The following is a 24,045-nucleotide window of genomic DNA, read 5'->3' as shown; positions in this document are numbered from 1 at the left end:
GATGTATATCATGTCTATAGTACTTGACATTTAAGTAGTGAAAAATCAATAAAGCAGTCAATAAATCCTTTGTTTCCTATTGTTTATTGTTAAGTTCTATGGAGCATATCTCAATAGTGGCACTGGCGACATCCGGGCTCAGTTGTGCCGAGGGGTCACATATTAGATTAATATTAAGTTTACTTCAAGGACTGCTAATTTGTATTATATCGCGAATTTAAGAAAAATCCAAATTATTTGATATTAGGACATTCCTCGTACACTGTATTCAGAATGCAATTCGATATGGCGTGTTTACTCTCAGATCTCACAAAAAATACTGCAAACGTTGCTATCCGATTCCTTAAATAATGCTACACTCCATGCTATAGCTTAATATGGACATAGCGTTTGGTACCTTGCATTGAGGCCTTTCACTCAACCAATATGTCTCCCAAGTTAAGAGGTAGAATCTGTAATTATGAGACCCCCCCGGTAAAATTTGCAAACGGCATGCCAAAAATTGCTTGAACCCACTCTCAGCCTGTTATAAATTGCTTGCCCTTCCCTTTAATTTTTGGGAACCCAATTTGTACATTTGAACATTTCTGTACTGTTTTCCAAATATTTACAGGTGTATGAACCGTTCAAGTAGGGTCGGTCTGCTTTTTTTTTTTTCAAATGACATTAAAAACCACCAAAATCTGTAAATATTTTGTAATATTTTGAAGTACAAAACAAACAAAAAATTCTTTAATTTGGTTGCCATCATTTGTACAGGAAATCCCCCCCACACAATTTCTTAAAATCTGGGTTGGTCTGGCCCGTAGAACAGGGTTTTTTTTATCAGCCTTATCACAAATAAACAGACAAAAACAGAACATTCTAAAATATGATAAAATTATGTTACTTTTATTAAACCATAATGGGATTACACAAGTTAGTTATTTTACTATGACAAGTTTATCACCTATAATTAAGTTACCATTCATTGTTTGAAGACACCTGTATAGTCAGTGGTATGTCCTTTGTGAATGGAGAAATAATATGCTGTACTCTGTATTCAATTCTGTCCCCATTCACAAAGGATATAACACTGCCAATAGAAGCGTCTCCAAACAAAGAACAGCAACTCAACAGTTGGAAGTCTTGAAACTCCAAACTTGTGACTATACACTCATTTTGTGGTAGTACTCAGTTTCATGCTAAATTGGCTACTTAATCATTATTGTCCCCAAAATCATTGCTGTTAATTCATGATGAAATAAAATTACAAATTGGACCACATTTCACGCTGCAAAGAAGGAATGATTTTAATTTCTTTCAAATATCATACAAGTTGAATAAAATATCTATACTCGAGTAACTCAAGCAAATGACCGAGTAAAACTAATCATGGTGAAAAAAAACCACTTAAAATACCAACATCTACAATGCTACACTTTATTTTGCACTTAGTTAAGAAAAGGTCTATCCTAAAGCATAAAATACACAAAATTAGACTATTTTCAAGACTTAAATACTGAAAGATGGATAATCCAAGTCTTGATACTAGGCTAACTCCCAAGTGCACGTGTATGCTTACATGAAGGTAATAACCTTAAATGATCCAGCTCGACTACAAAAACAGTTTTCAGCCGGACATTTTAGAGCATCACACACTGCTCTTAAAATTGATGGGTGCTTATGAAATGTTACCTGCCCAAAACAGCAAAGTTACCCAACACTAGTGTTGTGTGCAGTCAATTGTTAAAGGATAACCCCGAACAACAACCCCCTGTGGTGAGATTTATATACATGCTTTTGCAGGTCGCACATAAACACCTCAAAAGAAATAAGTCCCCCTCTGAACATGTCGTCATAACATCGTAAGGTTTCGTTTTGTACCAACAAAACTAACTTTGAAATAATTATATGACTGTTTACTAAGTGCTGTGTGAAAATGAGAGATTTCCATGACTTCAGGGCTGAATGAGCCTAAATTGAAGACAAAAAGTGCCCTTTCCAAAAGTCACAAAGTAGGCCTTTGCTTGTTAACTGCAAGGCATATTGGGACAAGGAATGGAACTGACCATCTTACAACTCACTGTGCTGAACTCTGCACCAAGGGGATTTGCATGGCTGAATGATCAAGAATCGATACACATTACAGTAAATGTTCACTTGGTGAGGATTTTAAACTGCACTCAAACACATGGGGTTTTTCATTAGTAACAAGCCATGAATCAACTTTTGTGACAAGCATAGGCCTACTTTGTGACTTTTGAAAAGGGCAGTTTTTGCCTTCAATTTAGGCTCATTCAGCCCTGAAGTCATGGAAATCTCTCATTTTTACACAGCACTTAGTAAACAGTCATATAATTATTTCAAAGTTAGTTTTGTTGGTACAAAATTAAACCTTACGATGTTATGACGACATGTTCAGAGGGGGACTTATTTCTTTTGAGGTGTTTATATGTGCATTATACAACTAAATTAGTAAGAAACATGCAGCATGAAGGCAAACATAATTGATAACTAATACATTATTGTGTTCCAAGCATTCAAGCTTTATAAAGTCATTTGCAGCATGATCATTACACCTGACATACATCATATTACATGGTATTATCAGGGCCACATTTGTGGTTTAAATTTGGATTAACTTTAATACATTAGACAAACTAAAACTGAAAGGTCAGAGTCCTCCGTTCACAATCAGTCATTATAAATCATGTAACTTAAGGCACTTGTATTCTCCGTTACCGATACTATTAAAAGTTAGAAATAGAAAAGTGAATTTATTCATATAACTACTTTCATGAACTAATTAAGCAACTCGGTAAACCCTTTTCTGAATACAAAATGTTTTGTTGAATGCGTGATTATGTTCAAATTTACCTCCATTAAAAAAACATGTATATCTTTGGTACAAAACATTGCAAACCAGGACAATGCATTACAAATAGCCAGACTTTGGATGCATAAAAACACATAATACAGTAACAGAAGTTGGAATGTCACTGTTGCAGGACTCAAAATACTTAGTTCTAGGGCTATTTTCAAGTGTGTCCTCTTTGCCAATGAAAATGACAACAATTTTGTAGGGGCTATTTTGTGAAATATGGGGCCAGCTCTTCCTTTAAAGCCCCATGCATGAGTCCTGCACTGTAGTACTTTCAAGAAACAGGAGCATGATTACCATGTTTATAACTCAACTGCATGATGAGATAATATATACAAGGATAATACAATAAAAATAGGATGTACACAGCTTGTCATCATCTGTTGTCGCCACGGAAACCACCTCCACCTGAAAACAGAGAAAACAAAATATGCAAATTAGTTAAAAAATTATTACTATAGCACTACAAGTACATATGTGACATGATCAAGGGGAATGAGTCACATGTCGGCAATTTTCAATTTGGAAGTTTTTTACATCATTTTAAAAAGAAATTTTAGCAGTTTAAAAATGCTACACTTTGATGCAAACCCCATGAAAATCGGACATCTGGTTACCAAGTTATGAGCAATTTATCAATGGCTTAAAACAATATAAAACAAAAGAATTTGAACACTGTTTTTGCCAATATCTCAGAAACAATATTAGCGACATCCGACTCATTCCCCTTGATCCTGTCACATATTTTGATAAGCTCATAATTGGCAACACTCATAACATCATGGATTGATATGGAATGCGAAGCACTTTGCGTATTGTGTGACCGACGTGCGCTTTTGTGGATTACGCTGGTGCGCAAGTTGGTGAATAATTCTGGGTTATTACAAGCTGATCCTAGCATACTATCAGGGCCCTGACACTCAGTTCAGAAGTATGTTACTGCGTGGAAGCAGCCATTGACCCTGTAATCGCGTATCCAGGAACTACCGGCCACGTAGGCGCACTTGAATGCACCCTATGTATACGTGTTATTGATCACGCTGGACGCTTCTGCTGGTGACACGTTCGTTAGCACCCCAGCGACCCCCCGCATTGCCGTTAGCACCCCATGGCAGCACCCATATGTGTGTCAATTTGTGGTTCGCGCGATCTTTTTTTCAGGCTCTGTAGCATGCAAATTTGGCTGGTGCGATTTTTACAGTGGGGGACCTTATACTCTAGGTAATAATTGAACTAAAATGGATACATTCTTACCCTATGACAAAATGACATGATTGACATTGATCCTGTTGAAAGAGAATTTGGTAATAAATCTAATACTGGAATTTACTTTTTCCAACTTAGCTATGTTGCGTCTGAAACCACCAGACTTCATCAGGCAACTGACCCACTGGACTGGTCACGTAACGTAGAAAGTTGCAAAAAGTGAGTTCCAGAATTAGATATATTTCCAAATCTTGTTTACAACTACTAGATGACTATAGTCAAATGCAGTAAACCTTTGACGAGTGCGACTACCGTGATGTTGCAAATTCGGAGCCAAGAACGTGTATGGTGCCTAGTTCATTCATATATTTCCACTCAGCAACAACAGATCGCCTCCGCAGCCAGAGACAAGTGCATCAAACGCAGTAAATATGCGATGTATGCTTAAAATACGCGCTCGTCAAAGGTTTGCTGGAAAAGATTATAGGAACATTTACTCATCCTATTAAAATATTTGTGGTCTTTCCTCTGCCATTTTCCAAGCACCAGTTTTGTGACAAACAACCTTACATGCATGCTTCCTTTAGGTCAAATTATTTTATTTTGAGAAATAAAATCCACAAAAAAAAATCTACTTACCTCTCCCGCCTCTGAATCCACCACCTCCCCTGCCTCCTCGGAAACCACCACCACCCCCTCCTCCACGTCCACCTCTGAATCCACCCCCACCACGCCCACCTCTGAATCCTCCCCCACCACGCCCGCCTCTGAATCCACCCCTACCACCTCCTCTTCCACCCCCTCGTCCACCTCCCCTCTTGTTGACTCGTCCTTGTTCTTGTGGGAGGAATCTTTGGAGAGGTAGTAACTTGGCTGGGTCTATGTAGAACTGAAAAAACAAATGGACGAAATTTAAAATGGCATAGTGTTCAGAAATGACAATATGAGACTACTAAGAGGGTTGCTCCGTGCTTATAAAATCGTGTGAACCAGTCGGCTGCCATGATACCAATATCATGAGCGCTAGTATTCTTGGACTTTAGCTTTCTCCAAAAAAAATTAAAATGATTGAGTAAATTTACACAAATCGCAACTGGGAACTGAACCTTGGCTCGCTGTATTCCAAAATGAATCTCTTAGCACTAACACCAGTAAGGGATGAGTTGCCAGGGGTGCGAATCTAATGTGATAAAAAGATTTACATGAATAAATTGCATAATGATATCTGTATTATAGAAATACTGAATGTAGACAATGAAACAATGTGATCCAATCAGATCAAAGTTCGCAATATCAAAATTGAGATATAGGCAGAGATAAGGAGCAAAACACCATAGAATACAGAAGAAAATGGACATATAAAAAGTTCATAAATTTGCAACCAAGCAAGCCAGAGACTTGGGATTTCAACATATAAGCTTCGCTACTATTGGACGAGTGCTTGTGACTCAATTTTATAAATTTCTGACTTTGGTCTGCTTGGATCAGATCATGTCACAAATAGGGCCTACTGTATAAGTGGTAATTTTCGCGTATATTAATTTTCGCGAATTGGAGTGAGAGAGACATTTCTCCGATTGTTATTTTCACAATTGCCTAGTATTGCCCTACATACTTGCTATACATTATACATATATTCGCTATGTGTTAATTTCAAGGATGGCACTCCAATCGTGAAATCTGCGAAAATAAAACCCTCACAAAAATTACCACTTATACAGTCATTCATACAAGAACAAGAACAGAAATCACAAGTCGCGTTTACCTTTGTGTCTTTTCCAAATGATGCTGCTTTCATGTTATCTGAGAGTTTTACAGAAAAATACTGTAGGATATACATCAAGGAAAACAAATCAAGCAATAGTGACAACATTAAACACTTTTTAACTTAAGAGCCAGTCACCCTTATTATGTACCCAAATCAGGGGGGTTGTGATAAAAAAAAAAATAGAATTTTCTCTAAAAAATAATTTTGGTACATATTAGCACCAACAACTCACATGTAAAATATGAGCGTGCACAGCGCCTCGTTCAGCTTGAAAAAATTCTTGAAATTTCAGCCTCTCTGAGCCTTACTTGCAAATGGTAAACTTTGGAGGTGCATAACATCGCATGCGCCATCATCATCCCAACCTGCATTTTGCATTTTTTAAAGTACCAAATGGTTACATTACAAAACCAAGAAAAAAATTGGGATCTTGATGGCGCACAAAATCAACAAATCCAATGATTTGATGAAAAGCGCCCTTGTGCAAACTTCAAAGCATCATAACGGGCTGCGCCATCAAGATCCCAAGTCCGAACAAGTTTGAAATTAAAGACCTCCATGGCAAGTTTCATTTTTCAGCAAAATTTTTTTTGGATTTCGTTGGCGCACCGAGTTAATAGAGGTCAAAGGCCAAAATTTCCTATTTTCGCACATTTTTGCACGCCTGTATTATTGCGCGCCAACGTCACCTGACTCTCCGAATAGGATTTCATCAAAGAAGAGGTAATTCTCTGCAAGAACTGAAAAATTAGCTTGGGATCTCTTGATCTTCATATTTTTCTGATTTTTGAAAATGGACTTAGCCTCATTTTGGAGGTCAATTTGACCTCTTTTTCCCACTCGCTGCACAATGTGGGCTTTTTACTGCATCACAAAAGATCGCCAACAAGATCCCAATTTTATTTTTCATCGTCTAGCTTCTTTGGCGACCAGTAGACAAAAACAAGCAACAGCTAATTGGGATCATGTGGGCGCACTAATATAAAAGAGGTCAAAGGTCACGCTTTGTGCCAAAGTGATGCATATTTGCCTATGTGCAGCACGAAAGTGGAACTTTGACCTGCAATAAAAATGTGCGCCAACAAGATCCCATCATATTTTTGGATGATTGGATAAAGGGGCTTATGTATAACTGATAACAAGTAAAAAAAAGTGGGATCATGTGGGCGCACTAATTCAATAGAGGTCAAAGTTCATACTTTGTGCCGAATTGGCATTACATTGCCTATGTGCAGCACAAAAGTGGAACTTTGACCGCAATAAAAATGTGCGCCAACAAGATCCCATCTTACTTTTTGGATGATTGGATAAAGGGGCTTATGTATAACTGATAACAAGTTAAAAAAAAGTGGGATCATGTGGGCGCACTAATTCACTAGAGGTCAAAGTTCATACTTCATACAAAATTAAGCGATTTTTAGCCTAAAGTTGCCGAATTCAGCAACCTTTCACTCAAATTTTGCAAAATATGACTAAGTATTTTGACAAAATTTTTTTACTCTCACCAACTACCATGATGGAATCAGCATCATCTGAAATGCACTCACACAAGTTTCTATGAGACATGTCTGGTGATCCCCATTGAAAAAAAAAATTCCGCACAAAGTATGAACTTTGACCTCTATTGAATTAGTGCGCCCACATGATCCCACTTTTTTTTTTACTTGTTATTAGTTATACATAAGCCCCTTTATCCAATCATCCAAAAAGTAAGATGGGATCTTGTTGGCGCACATTTATATTGTGGGTCAAAGTTCCACTTTTGTGCTGCACATAGGCAAAATAATGCCAATTCGGCACAAAGTATGAACTTTGACCTCTATTGAATTAGTGCGCCCACATGATCCCACTTTTTTTTTACTTGTTATCAGTTATACATAAGCCCCTTTATCCAATCATCCAAAAAGTAAGATGGGATCTTGTTGGCGTTTTTTTTTTATTCCGGGTCAAAGTTCCACTTTCGTGCTGCACATAGGCAAATATGCATCACTTTGGCACAAAGCTTGACCTTTGACCTCTTTTATATTAGTGCGCCCACATGATCCCAATTAGCTGTTGCTTGTTTTTTGTCTACTGGTCGCCAAAGAAGCTAGCCGATGACTAATAAAATTGGGATCTTGTTGGCGCATCTTTTTGTGATGCAGTAAAAAGCCCACATTGTGCAGCGAGTGGGAAAAAGAGGTCAAATTGACCTCCAAAATGAGGCTAAGTCCATTTTCAAAAAATCAGAAAAATATGAAGATCAGGAGATCCCAAGCTAATTTTTTCAGTTCTTGCAGAGAATTACTTCTTCTTTGATGAAATGCCATTCGGAGAGTCAGGTGACGTTGGCGCGTTAATAATACAGACGATGCAAATATGTGCGAAAATAGGAAATTTTGACCTTTGACCTCTGTTAACTCGGTGCGCCAACGAAATCCCAAAAAATTTTTGCTGAAAAATGAAACGTGCCATGGAGGTCTTTAATTTCAAACTTGTTCGGACTTGGGATCTTGATGGCGCAGCCCGTTATGATGCTTTGAAGTTTGCACGAGGGCGCTTTTCATCAAATCATTGGATTTGCTGATTTTGTGCGCCATCAAGATCCCAATTTTTTTTTTCTTGGTTTTGTAATGTAACCATTTGGTACTTTAAAAAAATGCAAAATGCAGGTTGGGATGATGATGGCGCACGATGTTATGCACCTCCAAAGTTTACCATTTGCAAGTAAGGCTCAGAGAGGCTGAAATTTCAATAATTTTTTCAAGCTGAATGAGGGCGCTGTGCACGCTCATATTTTACATGGGAGTTGTTGGTGCTAATATGTACCAAAATTATTTTTTAGAGAAAATTCTATTTTTTTTTGTATCACAGATGGGTACATAATAAGGGAGATTGGCTCTTAACATTGTACTCATTTGGTCACCGTTTACTACTGGAACACATCCATCACATTTTGAAATTTGGAGAGATGTGCAGGTTATAACTCTTATACTGGCAAGGCAAGGGAACGGAACAACCCAAAAATTGACTAAAAAGCCCCTTCAATTATGTGAGTATCAAGTGACCAATCTCTGATTGGCTCAATATATCATGTTACAGCACTCTTTGTATCCAATCAAATTAGTTTTAAGAGGCTGACACTGACACTATATCTAGTAACTTTCTGGGCACACTGCTTGGGTAGATCTATACATGGAACCATTTACAGTACACTTTTGTTATAACAATGTTACCCAGAATCTGGTATTTGGCAACATGAGCAATTACAGCAGCACGGATACTGATATCGAACTATGTCATTTTTGACATTTGGTTAAAAAGTCATCTTTTTCAGAGTCTTGGTTAGCAGAGATATAACTTGTGACACTATCACAGCATCTTCATTCAGCGTAGTAATGCTATCACTTATCAGTATTGACAATGTGGAAGTCAGCGGCAGGGTGGATCACTTCTGATCACTTCATAGAGATTAAGACAATCATTAAAACCTACGCTCAACAAGGATGCTGCATATGACCTGCCCGCACACTCTACAATATATTAATGATCTGCTGACACTTTCAGGTGATCTACGCTGAATGAAGATGCCATGATGGTGTTGCAAGCTGTGTCACTGCTAACCAAGACTTAAAGGAATATTTCGTGATCCTAGCATCCTCTATTTATGTCATTTTTCATTAGATATCCATGAAAAAAACCTATTCCCAAAATTTCAGTTGATTCAGATTTTGCGTTTGCGAGTTATGCATGATTATGTGTATTACACTGCTCCATAGACAATGCGTTGTAATTTCGTTCTGGTGCACCAGAACGAAATTCAAATTTCACGATATCTTTGCTAAGCGAATTAATCTGCAAGAAATATTTTGTACATAAACATTATGTAGCCAGAGGTTTCCAGTGATATAAAAATCTCAACTTTTTTGAGAAAAGTGGGGGATGAGGCTGTGGATCACGAAATGCCCTTTTTAAGGTAACTTTGTAAGCAAATGAACAATTACATTTATAACAGAAAATCTATCTATCGGCAAAGATAGGCCCTATCAATGTCCGAACCTAATCTCATACATGTACATCTGGTCAATTAAAGGATACAAAGTCTGTGAGATGTCCAAATATTTCATCCACCTTGCCAATCTGTTCTTTGTTCTCCAGGTACATTGGTGCATTGAAGTAGGGAATCTTCTCGTTGGTTGACTTGCACACTAGATCATCTTCGCATGGATGAGACACTGCACCAATTTCTGGTGTGAAAAAATAATATATACAGCCATGAATATAATTTAAAACCACACAATGTCATTATACACATATGTATAAGCTACGTGTAGTTGATGAAGGCATGAGTGAAACACAAATTTATTTTTTGACTGAACAGTCTGAACTTTCATTTATATGACACAACTGGCCTTCTGATTCAGGAAGTGTCCCTAGTATGATTGTATAGGGCGCTTGCACGAAAGGTTAAAAGGTTGATAAAAATGACCTGCATTGCGAGTCAGTCAAGCGTGCTGGAGGACAAACAAACTATTATCATCCTCTGTGAATCTTTGGCGCGTCATTCAAACCCATGCTTCGTAACTAGCACTCTGTGGGTGATACATGTATTTCATTTTCACGTGCTCCAATATCGTTGTTGTGCCTCCAGGGCTAGTGACCCGTGGCGTACATGAAACCTGCCTATACTTACTGGTATGTTTGTAGCTAGCTAAAAATCTATCCTTCATTTGCCTGTATAAATTAGTGTCTTTGACTGATGTTTTATCATAATTCTACATGTAGCTGATAAAGTTCTTTTGAACTTGAAAATAGATCAAATTTATTTAAAAATGAATTAGGCCAAAGCAACAACTAATTTTAACCCCCTGGTGGACTGCAGAAGCCTTCATTCAAAGATAAAATTCTGGAGGGGAATTGACACACATCTCCCGATCTGAACATGCTTGGTTTAATTAAGCATGTTAAGGGTCAACTTACCTACAACCTCATCTGGTGGTCCATAATTCTGATACCCTCCTCCTCCACCGCCATACCCCCCTCTTCCTCCTCCTCTCCCTCCTCCTCTCCCTCCACGGAATCCACCCCCTCGGCCACCACCTCCTCTACCACCGCCTCTGAAGCCACCACCTCCACGGCCACCTCCTCCCGGCCTCCTCCCCGAAAACCACCACCACCACCTCTACCTCGAAAACTCATCTGGAAAAGTAAAAAAAAGACAAGTACAATGTACTGGTAATATTTAGAGTACGGTACACAGCGTCATCATCCCTACATTGTATATCTTGGTGTCAGAAATTGCCATGATAGTAGGGCGAATCAACAGCACGGTATAGCGATTTTGTTCCGCCATGATTTTATGGTTTCGAGATAAAGGCCAAGCACTTCAGGCAAAGTATAACACTCCGCCGTTACGAACACCACCTGTGTACGATAGATACGTAACATTTCTATTCCATGCATGCTCCGCTGCTGAAATCACAATCTGGGCATGCTTATAACCTTGTGTTTAACGTTTTTAACTCATGGAAATTTGATTTTATTTTGGTCCGTTTTTGTTTTCAAGACGCAAACAAGTAGTTCAATACGCAGAGTTAAGGTTGTCACACTCTTTCAACACATTCATGTGCAAGCCTCAAAATATGGTTTATTAAAAAAAAATTACAACGAAATATTTTCAAGGAATAGAGATTTTATTATACACCGGTCCGCCATTCATGTAGGTCTATCTAGCATAGAAGTACATAGTTGGTCACACAATTCATTTCAATTCAAAGGAATGCGATTTGATTCTATATATTGTAGAGAATGTGTAAATAGAATTTTTATTGTCCGACATTCAGCAATAGAATAATCAATAACGGCCTTGATATTTTGAAAGACAACTCATATATAATCGCTGAGCTACAGCATTTAAGCCAATAAGATACCAATACCAATCACTTCTTATTTTTGTGACCTCGGCTGCTGGTGGAGCATTTATAGACCGATCGTTTCAATGTAATTTATTACCTGGGGTAGACAGTGTGCGGTAATAAAACAATGAATAGTGGCTAAACATTGGGAGAGCATATTTAGACTGCACTATTCTTGGAGTTCACATCTCAAATTAATCTCAAATATTACCGGTAGGTTACATTGGAAATCAAAATGCTTGCGAAGAGTGCAGAATTGGAATCGGGAATAAAAATATCTGATCTTTGCGATCAAAAACACAAAATTACAACTTTGGACAGGTTATTGGCAAAAGACATTATTGCCAAACAATAGAACATTTGATGTCAACTTGTCAAAATATTGAAGAAATGTGTTCCCTAATCAGTACAGGCGCACAGACTTTTTACCGGACTTTCTTACATTAGGTCGTGTCTTATGGTGGGACCCCAAAATACCTGGTGACGTTACATTTTTCTCTCCTCTTTCTGATTTAACTTGTTGTCACAGGGCTATTCTCATACCTGCCAACATTGAAAACCCAGAAAACAGAGTACATGGCGAACGTAGGGCGCGAAGCAGGCCGCGACAAATTTTATTTTTTAGCTTGCCCGATCGGGCAGGCAATAGTCAAAAATTGGTTGCCCGAAATTGCCCGAAAATTACCCATATTCCCTGGCAACAATTGTCAGCAAAGTCGCATCATGCAGTGCATGTAACTCGTAGTCGTAAGTACGTCGAATTTGGCAGTTTCATTCTTGCGGAAAGCCGATACTTTCTCGGTTAAGTTGATACATAAATGAGTATTCATGAAACCACTATAAAAATAAACATTTCATATGCATTCAATACTGTTTGTTTCTTGTGGAAAAAATGTGCATTTTATGTGAAATTTTGTCAGTAAAGTCACGGCGATTTACGTATTTTGCCAACCACTAACACGTCTCAATCTCGATGTACATGCAAATACATGGTCATTGACGTCATAAAAACTCATTATATATGCACGAAACATATATTATAGTTTACAACCAATACGTCACGAACGTCATTTCATTAGCATATATGTCTGGTATGGATATGAGTGCTACATGTAGCATCGGAAAAATTTGAGGGCCGTTTCAAGAAGTTTTCTACTTGGTTTCGACTGTTTTTTACTTCTGTGAACACGCCAGGTTTGACAGAAATACTCCTTTTTGCATCATCAAGCTTTAATTGGTTTTATTTTAGTCTTGCCCGATCGGGCACAGCTCTTCAGAGTTTTAGTTGCCCAACAAAAATTTGATTGCCCAGGCTATCGGACAGGCGATTTATCATGCCTGGCCAAGCGCCAGTAATATCGCCGCTGAGCGGCGGGGGTCCAGGGGCCGCTTAAGGGCCCCTGGACCTGATGGAAGTTGAGGGGCAAAGCCCCCAAAGCTAGAGGGTACTTTCTACACTGTAAAAACCCTTATAAACCCATTCACAGAAGACACATTTTATAGAAAAACAACAATAAAGAACAAGATGAAAATGAAGCCCTAGGCTTATACACTTTGAGGGATTTATACTCCATATCTAGCAACAATTTCAACACATATTTAATGACTACAACCTTTGAAAAAAATGTGAAAAAACATTCTGGGACCTGTTTTTATAAGTTTGAAAAATATGCTTCCTTCACACAGAAAATGTTCTTTTAAAAATGCAGTTTCCTATACTTTTGTACATAATGATCATTCGTTGATGCGATTTTTTGGCTTTATAACAAGGTCTACGTGACTGATAGGACACTGATATGATGCACAATACAAAGTTAAAAATTCAGAAAAAAATAATCCAATTAAAAAAAAAACATGTCAAAGTTTTTGTTGACTTTGGAGAACCACTGGACCTATTCTGAAGTGCTAGGATCATTCACAGTTAATTTGAAACAAATTGGAAAAAAATTACAAAAAAATTACAGTTTGTTATCCTTAATATGGAAACCACTAACTAATGTTTACCTCTTCATCTATCACATTATTATACATGCATTGGTTTTTCATCATTTATAATATGTGCTACATGTAGATGAAGTGGTAAACATTAGTTAGTGGTTTGCATATTAGGATAACAAACTGTAATTTTTTCCCAAATTGTTTTAACTGTGAATGATCCTAGCACTTCAGGATAGGTCCAGTGGTTCTCCAAAGTCGCCAACACTTTGGAAAAGAAATTAAAGAAATTAAAAAAAAAAAAAAAAAAAAGAAGCTTTTTTTTTTTTTTTTTTTTTTTAAAATCCCAGAAAATCGGAGTACTCCGATTTAAAACTCGAAATCGGAGTAACTCCTTGAAAATCGGAGTAGTTGGCAGGTATGTATTCTTGGTCCAATTGCATCAAGTTTGGGCTCATTATACAGCCTGATTATTCTAATTTTCAAATATGTTTCTGAATTTGGAATGCCAATTTGTTTAATTAGTGAAAAATACCAAAATGTTTTATAATAACGAAGATAAACCTGGTGGATAAGCGGTGGAGGATAAGCGGTGGAGGAGTATGTGCATTCTCTATGGGAGACATGGCATCTTTTTGAATTTTGAATTATATCATTGCCAACTAGTGTGCTATACTTGCAAATCATACCTCAAATGAAAGCTTGATCATTCATTATTCTTATTCAGCTATTAATTTGATCTAATTGTGTTTACAAGTATTCACTGAGAGCCGCAAGTCGCAAGAACCTCAATTTTTCCTATTCACTTACACACAAATGTCCAGATTTTCAGTCGCAACATGCGTTTTGGCTTTCAATTGTTGTATCTTGGGAATTATACACCCTAAGATAGGAAATGTATACATTTTTGGAAAGCTTTTTACCCCAGGAATCCAAATATGCAGTTAAAATAAATGTAGGGTACACTCTAAAGAAAATATTTTCAAAAATGTAATCAACATTTTGTGCATGAAGTTACGTATATTTTCACACCCTGTATCACCACTTTGGTCATTCATAACATAGCAAAAGTATAAATTTTATTCAAGCTCATAGTGTTGCCTGTCACAAAATTAGATTACATTTGATGTATTCCATATCAGTAGTGCAAAGTAATGCAATAAATTATGAATTTACTAGTAAAATTAATTTTTTTCATGATATCACCCTGTATATTTTCTTACACACCCTGTATACCAACTTCATTTTTGCATAGTTGGATTCCTAGGAACATAAGCTTTCCAAAAATGTATAGTTTTGTTGGTGTGAGATGTATAGTTTTAGACATGTAACAATTTTAGTGAAAAGGAGGACAAATGATCAAAATCAGTGCTTGTAACGCAAATGTGCCCCACCATATGACACATGACCACTAGAGGACGCATGTCTTGCAATTAAATATTCATAATTATTATTTCCTACCGTACCCTTAAGGGTACTACACCCCTGGCCAATTTTGTGCCTATTTTTGCATTTTTCTCAAAAATTATAGTGCATTGGTGACAAGTAATATATGTAAATTATAGGGGCAAGGACTACAACTAAGTGCACTGAAAATTTTATTTCAGCACAGACAACAGTTGTGGAGTTACAGACAAAAATGGGGGAAAACCAATATTTGATCAATAAATCAATAACTACTTGCCTTGGGTTGCTGAATTTTCAATGCAGTATTTGTAGTCCTTGCCCCTATAAAATACATACGGTACCTTACTTGTCACCAATGCGCTATAATTTTTGAGAAAAATGCAAAAATAGGCACAAAATTGGCCAGGGGTGTAGTTCCCCCTTAAGTTCGATGATTGAAGGAAGTCCCGTTATAACGTGAAAACTACCATTGAGAGGACATAATCAAAGTATGCATTCGGCAGTGTGTAAATGACCGCTGTTATTTTCACTCGGCGCAAGCGCAGATGGCTCATTTTTAGATGACGTCACCACCATTATCGGTCGGAAAAAGCTTTCGACTTTGGATTTATGAATGAAATTTAGCAGCGGAGTTTCCGGAGTTTTCCGAAATATGCAAATACGCAACCTATGACCTTTTTACGTCAGAATATTAATAAGCATCATGGCGCCAACTGAAAGAAAACCCGATGGGAATTGATTCAGTTTTCAGCAAATTATGCTACTTTTTTGAGCAGCTTATCCATAAATAATTCCACGAATGTGAGCACGATATTTTGAAAATGTATGCAGTGGAATGTGGTTAAGGGGGTACTACATGTACACCCATGTGGTAAATTTGTGACTATTTTTGCATTTTTCTCAAAAAATAATTACACACTGGTAACAATAGTTATGTATCAGAGTTATGTATATTATTGGGGCAAGGAATCCAATTACCAAACTGAAATTTCAGTGACTCAAGACAAGCGGTTTGATATGATAGGAAATGAGGTACATCCTAGCGGTAGGCCTACCTTATTTCTGATCATAAATAACAAACCGCTTGTCTTGGGTCACTGAAATTCCAATGTAGTAATTGGATTCCTTGCCCCTATAATAAAATAAATTTTGTTACCACTGTGTTATTAGTTTTTGAGAAAAATGCAAAAATAGACACTAAATTTATCGAGGGGTGTAGTACCCCTTAAAAAATGACTTTATAAATTTTGTTTGGGAGTCAGGAAATTAACTGTAGTAGAATTTGACTCCTCAGATGTTGGACATTCTTTCTTGGAACAAATAAAATATATTTTGTTTGAAATTTAAAGTCAAATAAAAAATTGTTTATAAATACGTTGCTAAAAAAAAAGTAAATACGTATTGCATTGTTCGAATTGTCTATCGATATTTCAATGGAAAACAAGAAATAGCAAAATATCAGTAACATCCCATTTTGCCGTAACCCCCCGCCATGGTCGACTAAGGGGTTCGTTTCGTATCCTACTACATGTATGATCGGATCGTTGAAACAACAAAACCTCAATCCCCGGCCTCATTTACGAATTCACTCACCTTCCTACACCACCAGTTGTAATAAAACTCAAAACATCCCGTGTTATTCCTCAAAACTACATTGTATGTACCTTCATTAATAAAAAATTGAAATCCTATTTATCCGTTATCGAAAATTGTTTGATATAAAACGTCAACAAAAGTAATCTTTCTGAAGAGTAGATACCACGTGTCAAAATGGCGGCTCGCAGTCGCATCCCTGCTTTGTACATGTACCCACGTGACGAACAGTCAGGGTCAGTGGACAGCGCAACCTGTGCCGTAATATATGCACCTAATATGGGCATAATGGCCCCGCCCAATATACGGCGCTGTCAATCATCCTTATTCACAATCGCCTTTGTCGAACAGACTCTTACTTACGCAGGTACATGTAAGAGCTCATGCTGTCCTCACTTTAGCGATTAGGATCGACGAACGTCAGGCCGACACAATCTAGTTGTGTAGGAGACTATCATCGTGATGCCCACGTTGGAACCATTGGATTTACGCAAGAAATATTCATTGCCAGGACTGAAGCGGTGTGGCCATTTCTATGTTTGTACCGGGCAAGTACCGGACATTTTTCAACACAGAGCTAGCGGATTTTACTGCTAATTCGTCCAAAGGTAAGCAAAGGGTTGGGGATCGCATTTTTAACTTTGACTAAACTGTTTCGGAGTTAAGGCTCGCTAAAAGTAGACCATTTCGGGGGCTGTATTTGTTGTGCATGTCACATTGTGAACAATACAATGAGTGAAAACCGACAACATTCGCTGAAGAATTATTGCCATGCTCTAGTAATCGGAACGGCGGTATACATGTATACCTAACGCTGAACACGATGGCGCTATTCACAACATGCGATACTCAATCGTTTAGCCCGAAGGCGAAGAGCATGATATGATAAAAACATAATCATGATAATGTCTTGTTATGACAGGATTTAGGTATGCTAGGTGAATTCAAATTTGCCATCAAATTGCATCATTTTATATATCAAATTAAAGCCCTTGAGTAAACTAACCCAAAACTGAAAACCTTTTTTTCATAGCACTTTCCGTAGCAAAGATACATCTTGTCAAAGATTGACTTTCATCAAAAAGATTCAGCTAGCAAAATTCCCCAAACGGCATTTCGGGGTGTTTCTAGATCTTAGTCTCATGGCGATAACAGCTTTTTTAATGGAACTGCTATCAAAATCCTCTAAAATTCCATGTGCGACTTGATTATCACCATAAAAAATCATATATTTGGGTCAAGTGAAGTATAGAAAACATATTTATGTAGGTTTCCTTCACCCACCTATTCTTGAAAAAAATTCAAATTTCTATGTAAATATGCATTGTGTTTGGGCCCCGGTCTCGGCGAATTCGCTGACTAGTAAATGCACGTTAACTAAGGTTTGCCTAGGTTACCTACAGGATTACCCGATATTGCAGGACAGCAAAGTCCGGTTGGTAAAGGAATTCCTGTTATTTGCGGGACAAGTAAGTATGTCTCGTAAAAACTCTATAGATGCGCCCGTCAGCTGCCCGTACTGCTAATTTAAATTACTGTATAAGTGGTAATTTTCGCGTACAGTTATTTTCGCGATTTGGAGTGAGAGACACATTTTCGCGAAAGTTATTTTCGCGATTGCCCAGTCCTATACCTGATCTCATGTACCAATACCTTGTGTATTGGTACATGATTCGGCGGGTATACTTCAGCAATAGCGAATAAGTGGTCGTTTTTTACTCTTTTCAAAACGTCACGTGTACACCAAATACAGCCCCGAAATGGTCTACTTTTTAGCGTGCCTTAACTCCGAAACAGTTTAGTCAAAGTTAAAAATGCGATCCCCAACCCTTTGCTTACCTTGGACGAATTTGCAGTATTTTCCGCTAGCTCCGTGTTGGAAAATGTCCGGTACTTGCCCGGTACAAACATAGAAATGGCCACATTTGCTTCAGTCCTGGTATGAATATTTCTTCCGTAATCCAATGGTTCCAACGTGGGCATCACGATGATAGTCTCCTACACAACCAGATTGTGTCGGCCTGACGCTTCGTCGATCCTAAAAGTGAGGACAGCGTGAGCTCTTACCTGCGTAAAAGTCTGTTCGACAAAGGCAATAAGGATGATTGACAGCGCAGCGCCGTTCATTGGGCGGAGCCATTACGGCATGACAGCAGACAGGTTGCGCTGTTCTCTGACCTTGACTGTTCATCACGTAGACATACCGTGACCTGGGTACACGCATACAAAGCTGGGGGATGCGACTGCGGCCGCCATTTTGACACGTGGTATCTAATCTTCAGAAAATTACTTTTGGTGACGTTTTATATCAAACAATTTTCGATAACGGATTTCTACTAGGATTTCAATTTTTTATTAATGAAGGTGCATGTAGTTTTGAGGAATAACACGGGATGTTTTGAGTTTTATTTCAACTGGTGGTGTAGGAAGGTGAGTGAATTCGTGAATGAGGCCGGGGATTGAGGTTTCGTTGCTTCAACGATCCGATAGTAGGATACTGCCTAAACGTAGGCTAAAATGTCTAATGACGCCATGTTTACATGAAAACATAAGCTGTTGCGAGGTCAGTGTCGTTGAATTCGTTACCTAAATTCCTTTCAGGATATGGCTCTGGTTTTTTTAACATGTATCAAAAGTGTGAACTGAGAGGGTAAAAATGAAATTGACAGGAGACACTTAAAATATGTCATTTCTCAAAGCAGATGACTTGAATTTTATGAAAATACAAAACTTGGAGCTTAATTCTGTTCATTTGGTCTGTAAACTTTGTAGACCCTTTGGCCAAATGAGATTTTTTCATAAAAAAGCAACTTGTTGCCAAAGCTAGATATTGCTTTCAGTAATGCCCATTAGTTACCAAATTAGTTGTCATAGGAAAATAATGAGTCCAAGTTACTATTGACCAAATATGGCCATTCTGCGATCACTTTTAGGTAATTTTTCAGGCATATGAAACTGAAAAATGGGCAAAATAACAGGTTTGGTGATCAAAAATATGCTCTAAATGTAATTAATTTCATCCACATATATTGCTAATCCATATGTGAACAAGGTAATGATAACCAAGTACTGACATATCAAAATAAGTTTGATAATGCCTTTATAGTAAAAATGTAACTCTAGAGTCTAGATACTTGTGGGTTTCGGATGTTACATTATTTTGTTAACATGTATTATTTGCAGGTATCTGGCCCTATTTCTAAGCACATATTAGTTCAAAAATGTAAATGATAATCACTGTCAGATGATTAAACCTATCACTTGAAAATCTAATCATCATTAAATGATATTTTCATCTTACTGAAGAATTTTTTTAATTTAGATGTATATACATGTACTGATATGGCATTTATTCATATACATTGTTACCCACATCCTTATTGTAAATGTGCACTGGACATCATAATAAACCAAATTAATTAGCTCCCTGAAGCATTAAGTTGATAATACAAAGGGCTACACCTTTCTTACAATCATAATCAGGCTTTCTTTTACGTCTTCCCAACTTAAGAGTGTTTCGGATGTTACATTACGTTAACATGCAATTGCAATCTAATTGAACTTATTGAGGGAAACATTTGGGACATTTCATTATTTTAGCATAATATCAATCACTTTGAATCAGAAAACCTGTTGAAATTATTCAAATGATTCAAAATATGTACAAATATGTGTATAATTAAAGGCAGTGATTCGGATGTTACATGATGTTAACATTTTTACAAAGTTTGATGGTTGGAAGTTGAATTAACAAACATGAGATCATTGCATATACAACAGGTATGTTGCCATGATGGACACTCAGAAATTTTTTAATGCAAGGCACAATCATTTATCATTTGCACACATATAAAATATGCAAAAACTGATCGTATTAAAACAGCTTATAAGTCTGTGTTAACAAATAATTCCCATGAAACTTGTTCTGTTGTAAGAGTATTTTTCTTAGTGGTTAATTTGTTTCCATTGATAATTTATTGTTTTATCGGACATAATGAAGCTGTATGAAGCATAATAAGTATTTCTCCTGCTTCGTTTCTGGTATATGTGCATAGTGATTCCAATATAGGCCTAACACATGTACATACTTATATATATTTTATGTTAAAATGATCACTTTTTTATGAAAATGCAGCTTTTTTCAATTTTGAAATAAATGATTATGACAAAATTGCTACTTAATTATTTCAATAAGTTTTAGATATCATCTAATGCTAAAATATTATAAAGTTTATTGAAATTACAACTTCATTTTGGACTTGTTAACAAAAATGGGTAACATCCGAAACACATTTTAAATCAAAGTATTTTGCTAGTGTAATGGAGAAATATTCAGTGTAAGTTGCTTTTCAAATTTAAAATAAATTTCTTAGGACATGTGTATATGTCAGTAATGAAATTAATTTGAAAGGAGTGAACCAAATTAATTATGTTGCTTTTTATCTTATGTGTTATGCATAGAGACAATAGCTATTGTAGAGCTAACAACTTGTATTTTTTTCCACTAGCAAGGTTTACAAAAGTGAAATGGAGTCAGCAATATTATGAAAATGAGGAAGTACACCATATTTACTAGAAATTCACATTCATTTAAGTGTATATTCTAAAATCTTCTTACAATTCCCTGTTATTGGCCTCAATTTCCGTTAACATTTTGCCTTGTAACATCCGAAACAAACTTGACATGTTAACGGTTTGCACACTCAAAGAACAAACGTGGGTATGGTAAAAAATATTTCTACTATGGCCTTCCCATGATTTCCAATCCATTTGACCTTTTTATTTCCCCTCTAATTAAATTTCTTCAACAAAATGTCACTCTTTCTGTCTCGGATGTTACATTTGATTCGGATGTTACCATTGTTAACGGAAATGTTGTGTGGCCAACATCTTACATAAAGTCAAGAGGAAGTGAAATCATTTTTCATATAGATACTTGTTATCATGTTTACTTCAACTTAATCATGAAAATTCAAAGCTAGCATTGTTCTTCACATAATTATAAGACAATATGTATTCTTTCGGATGTTACAAAACTGTTAACGGAAAATGAGACCCATTTAAGTAATGCTTCACCATAATTTGAAAACATTCAACCGATACAAAATTTGCACTTGCAATTATTTATATTGCCCTGAAGCAAACATTTAAAGTATTTGTGTATGTTTTACATGATAAAACAATCACTTAGACCATGTTAAAAATAGAGCAAGATTGTTAACGGAAAATGTAATGTCCGAAACATAATTTTCAAGTGCTCGAAAATTTTTCATGTTAGAAATTATTTAGGTAAATCTTGGATTTCTTGTATCTTGTACTAACATGTGTTCATAAAATATTGAACAGAATACTCAGAGCTGATCTGGTTTTATTTTGTAAACAAAACAAATTAGTCACTCTTGTTAGGTTGACAAATTTCCGTTAACAATTGGACATTTGGTCTTATCACAAGTAAAGAAAGAAAACTGGGACAAATTTTGTTAAGCTATGGGAGATTAGCCTAGGTCTACACTACATAAAAATATAAAAAGTTATCCGGAAATAGGTCATGTGTTTCTGCTGGGGTCTCCCAAAGTGTCATTTAGCCTTTTGATACATGTTAAAAAAACCAGAGCCATATTCTGATTTCACTTATTTATGATGTGTACGAAAATTCACCATATAAACTCAAAAGTGTGAATGCAAGCTGTTATTGCTGACAATAGAAACATTGTTGCAAAGTCATTAAAAACAGGTATGTATTACAGACGTTCTTTGGCCGAAACGAGATACAGGCCAGTTAGGCAGTCTAGCCCAGTCCTTCCCTATACTTGTAATACATTATTGCATACATTCGTGAGGTGTTATTTTCGCGGTTGGAGCTCTAATCGCGAAATTCGCGAAAATAAAACCCTCGCGAAAATTACCACTTATAGTTATACAGTACTTGGCGAGTAGGCAAAATAATTCCCATTCAACATGTTCAAATGCATGGGAAACTGAAAGTGCATAACACAGACTAGATCGGTAACTGGACATTTCATCCCCTCGCATTTTCATCCCCTGGACATTTCATCCCCTCATGTTAAAACGCTATTGTAGCGTTATTTGAGCGTGACAGTAAAAAGATTGCATATGAATATAATAATTGTTTAGGATCTTTAGAAGGAAATAATATAAGGAACTTAATCTTTATTTAAAATTAGTCTTATTTATCCAATGTATGCACCGTGTTCTGTATGAGCTAGCACCAGCTGATCACACGTATAAAAATCGATCGATGTTGAATGGCAATAGTGCAATGAATTTACCTATTGAACAGTGCGTGTAGGCCCCCTACACGGATGATTCTAATTCAGTATTACGCCTAGTATTATTAAATAAAAGTATTATTATTTTGTTATTTTACCGGGTAGGCCTATCGTCATCATTATATTATTATTAATATTTTTATTATTATTATTTATATTATTATACTTTGTTTTTTGTTGTTGTTGATATTAGCCTGGACTATTTTACTTAGCTAAAGTGTATTTCTTCTCTTTCTTCCTGTTATTTATGTATTTATTGTGTATTGTTTAATATGTATCTGGTCGCATGTCATGAATTGGTCATCTTTTGTGTAACATAATGTTTTATGATAAAAATATCACCAATTTTGATTCACTTCAACACAACTTCAATACATTTTAGACCATTAAAAGTATACATTTCTGGAAAGCTTATATTACAAGGATGCCAAATCAGCAAATTATAATATCATAATACAGGGTGGGTAAGAAATATACAGGGTGGAACATCAACAAAATTAACATCTTTCGTGTCATGGTAAACCCCATATTTTCTTTTTCTGAAAGCTATGTAGCTCAAAATAAATATGGATTCAGAAAGACATTGCATGGGCCCTTCCAACAAATTAGGAAGAAAGAGTTTGGTATCCCTTGCGTTAAACATACAGGGTGGTCAAAAATTGTAAAATAAGTTTACAAATTGTATGCCATTATGAATCAAAACTTTTTTCCTCCATGTCTGGCACTAAAACTGATAGCCTAATTGAATTCCTCATCAAATTTCCTATAAAATATGTGTACTTTTGAATAAGCAGGGTGACTCGGGCAAGAGATAGGCCATTTAGAAATGTCGGAGCATTATGTGCACACTTTGTACAGTAACATATAGGGAAAACTGTCTTAATTAGTATTTAATTAGGCAATTAATTAGTTACATCTTTTGTTACAGTTGATCTACTATGAGGTAGATTAACAATCCAGGATGATATATATGCAATTTGGTGTCCATGCTAGTTGTACTTTTTAAGATACAAAGGTTTGAAGTTTGCCATATTTTCACAATTTTGTGTACAACCCTATGGGGCTCACCCGCCCCAGCTCCTCCATTGA

At 36.6% G+C, this 24,045-nt stretch overlaps 1 protein-coding gene across 1 annotated transcript; it reads right to left on the bottom strand.

Moving 5' to 3' along the window:
- Positions 1-2,437: 2,437 nt before the first annotated feature.
- LOC140171581 (uncharacterized) lies at positions 2,438-11,015 on the bottom strand. Its single transcript, XM_072194858.1, is given in 6 exon segments — positions 2,438-3,271; positions 4,709-4,958; positions 5,835-5,894; positions 9,915-10,063; positions 10,797-10,965; positions 10,968-11,015. Coding segments are annotated over 6 exon segments (708 nt in total). The 3' UTR covers positions 2,438-3,239.
- Positions 11,016-24,045: the final 13,030 nt, after the last annotated feature.

The sequence above is a fragment of the Amphiura filiformis genome, chromosome 15 (assembly GCF_039555335.1).
Source record: "Amphiura filiformis chromosome 15, Afil_fr2py, whole genome shotgun sequence".
Classification (NCBI taxonomy): Eukaryota; Metazoa; Echinodermata; class Ophiuroidea; order Amphilepidida; family Amphiuridae; genus Amphiura; species Amphiura filiformis.
Note: the sequence above shows the minus strand (reverse complement) of the source record. Positions and strands in the feature narration are given on the sequence as shown.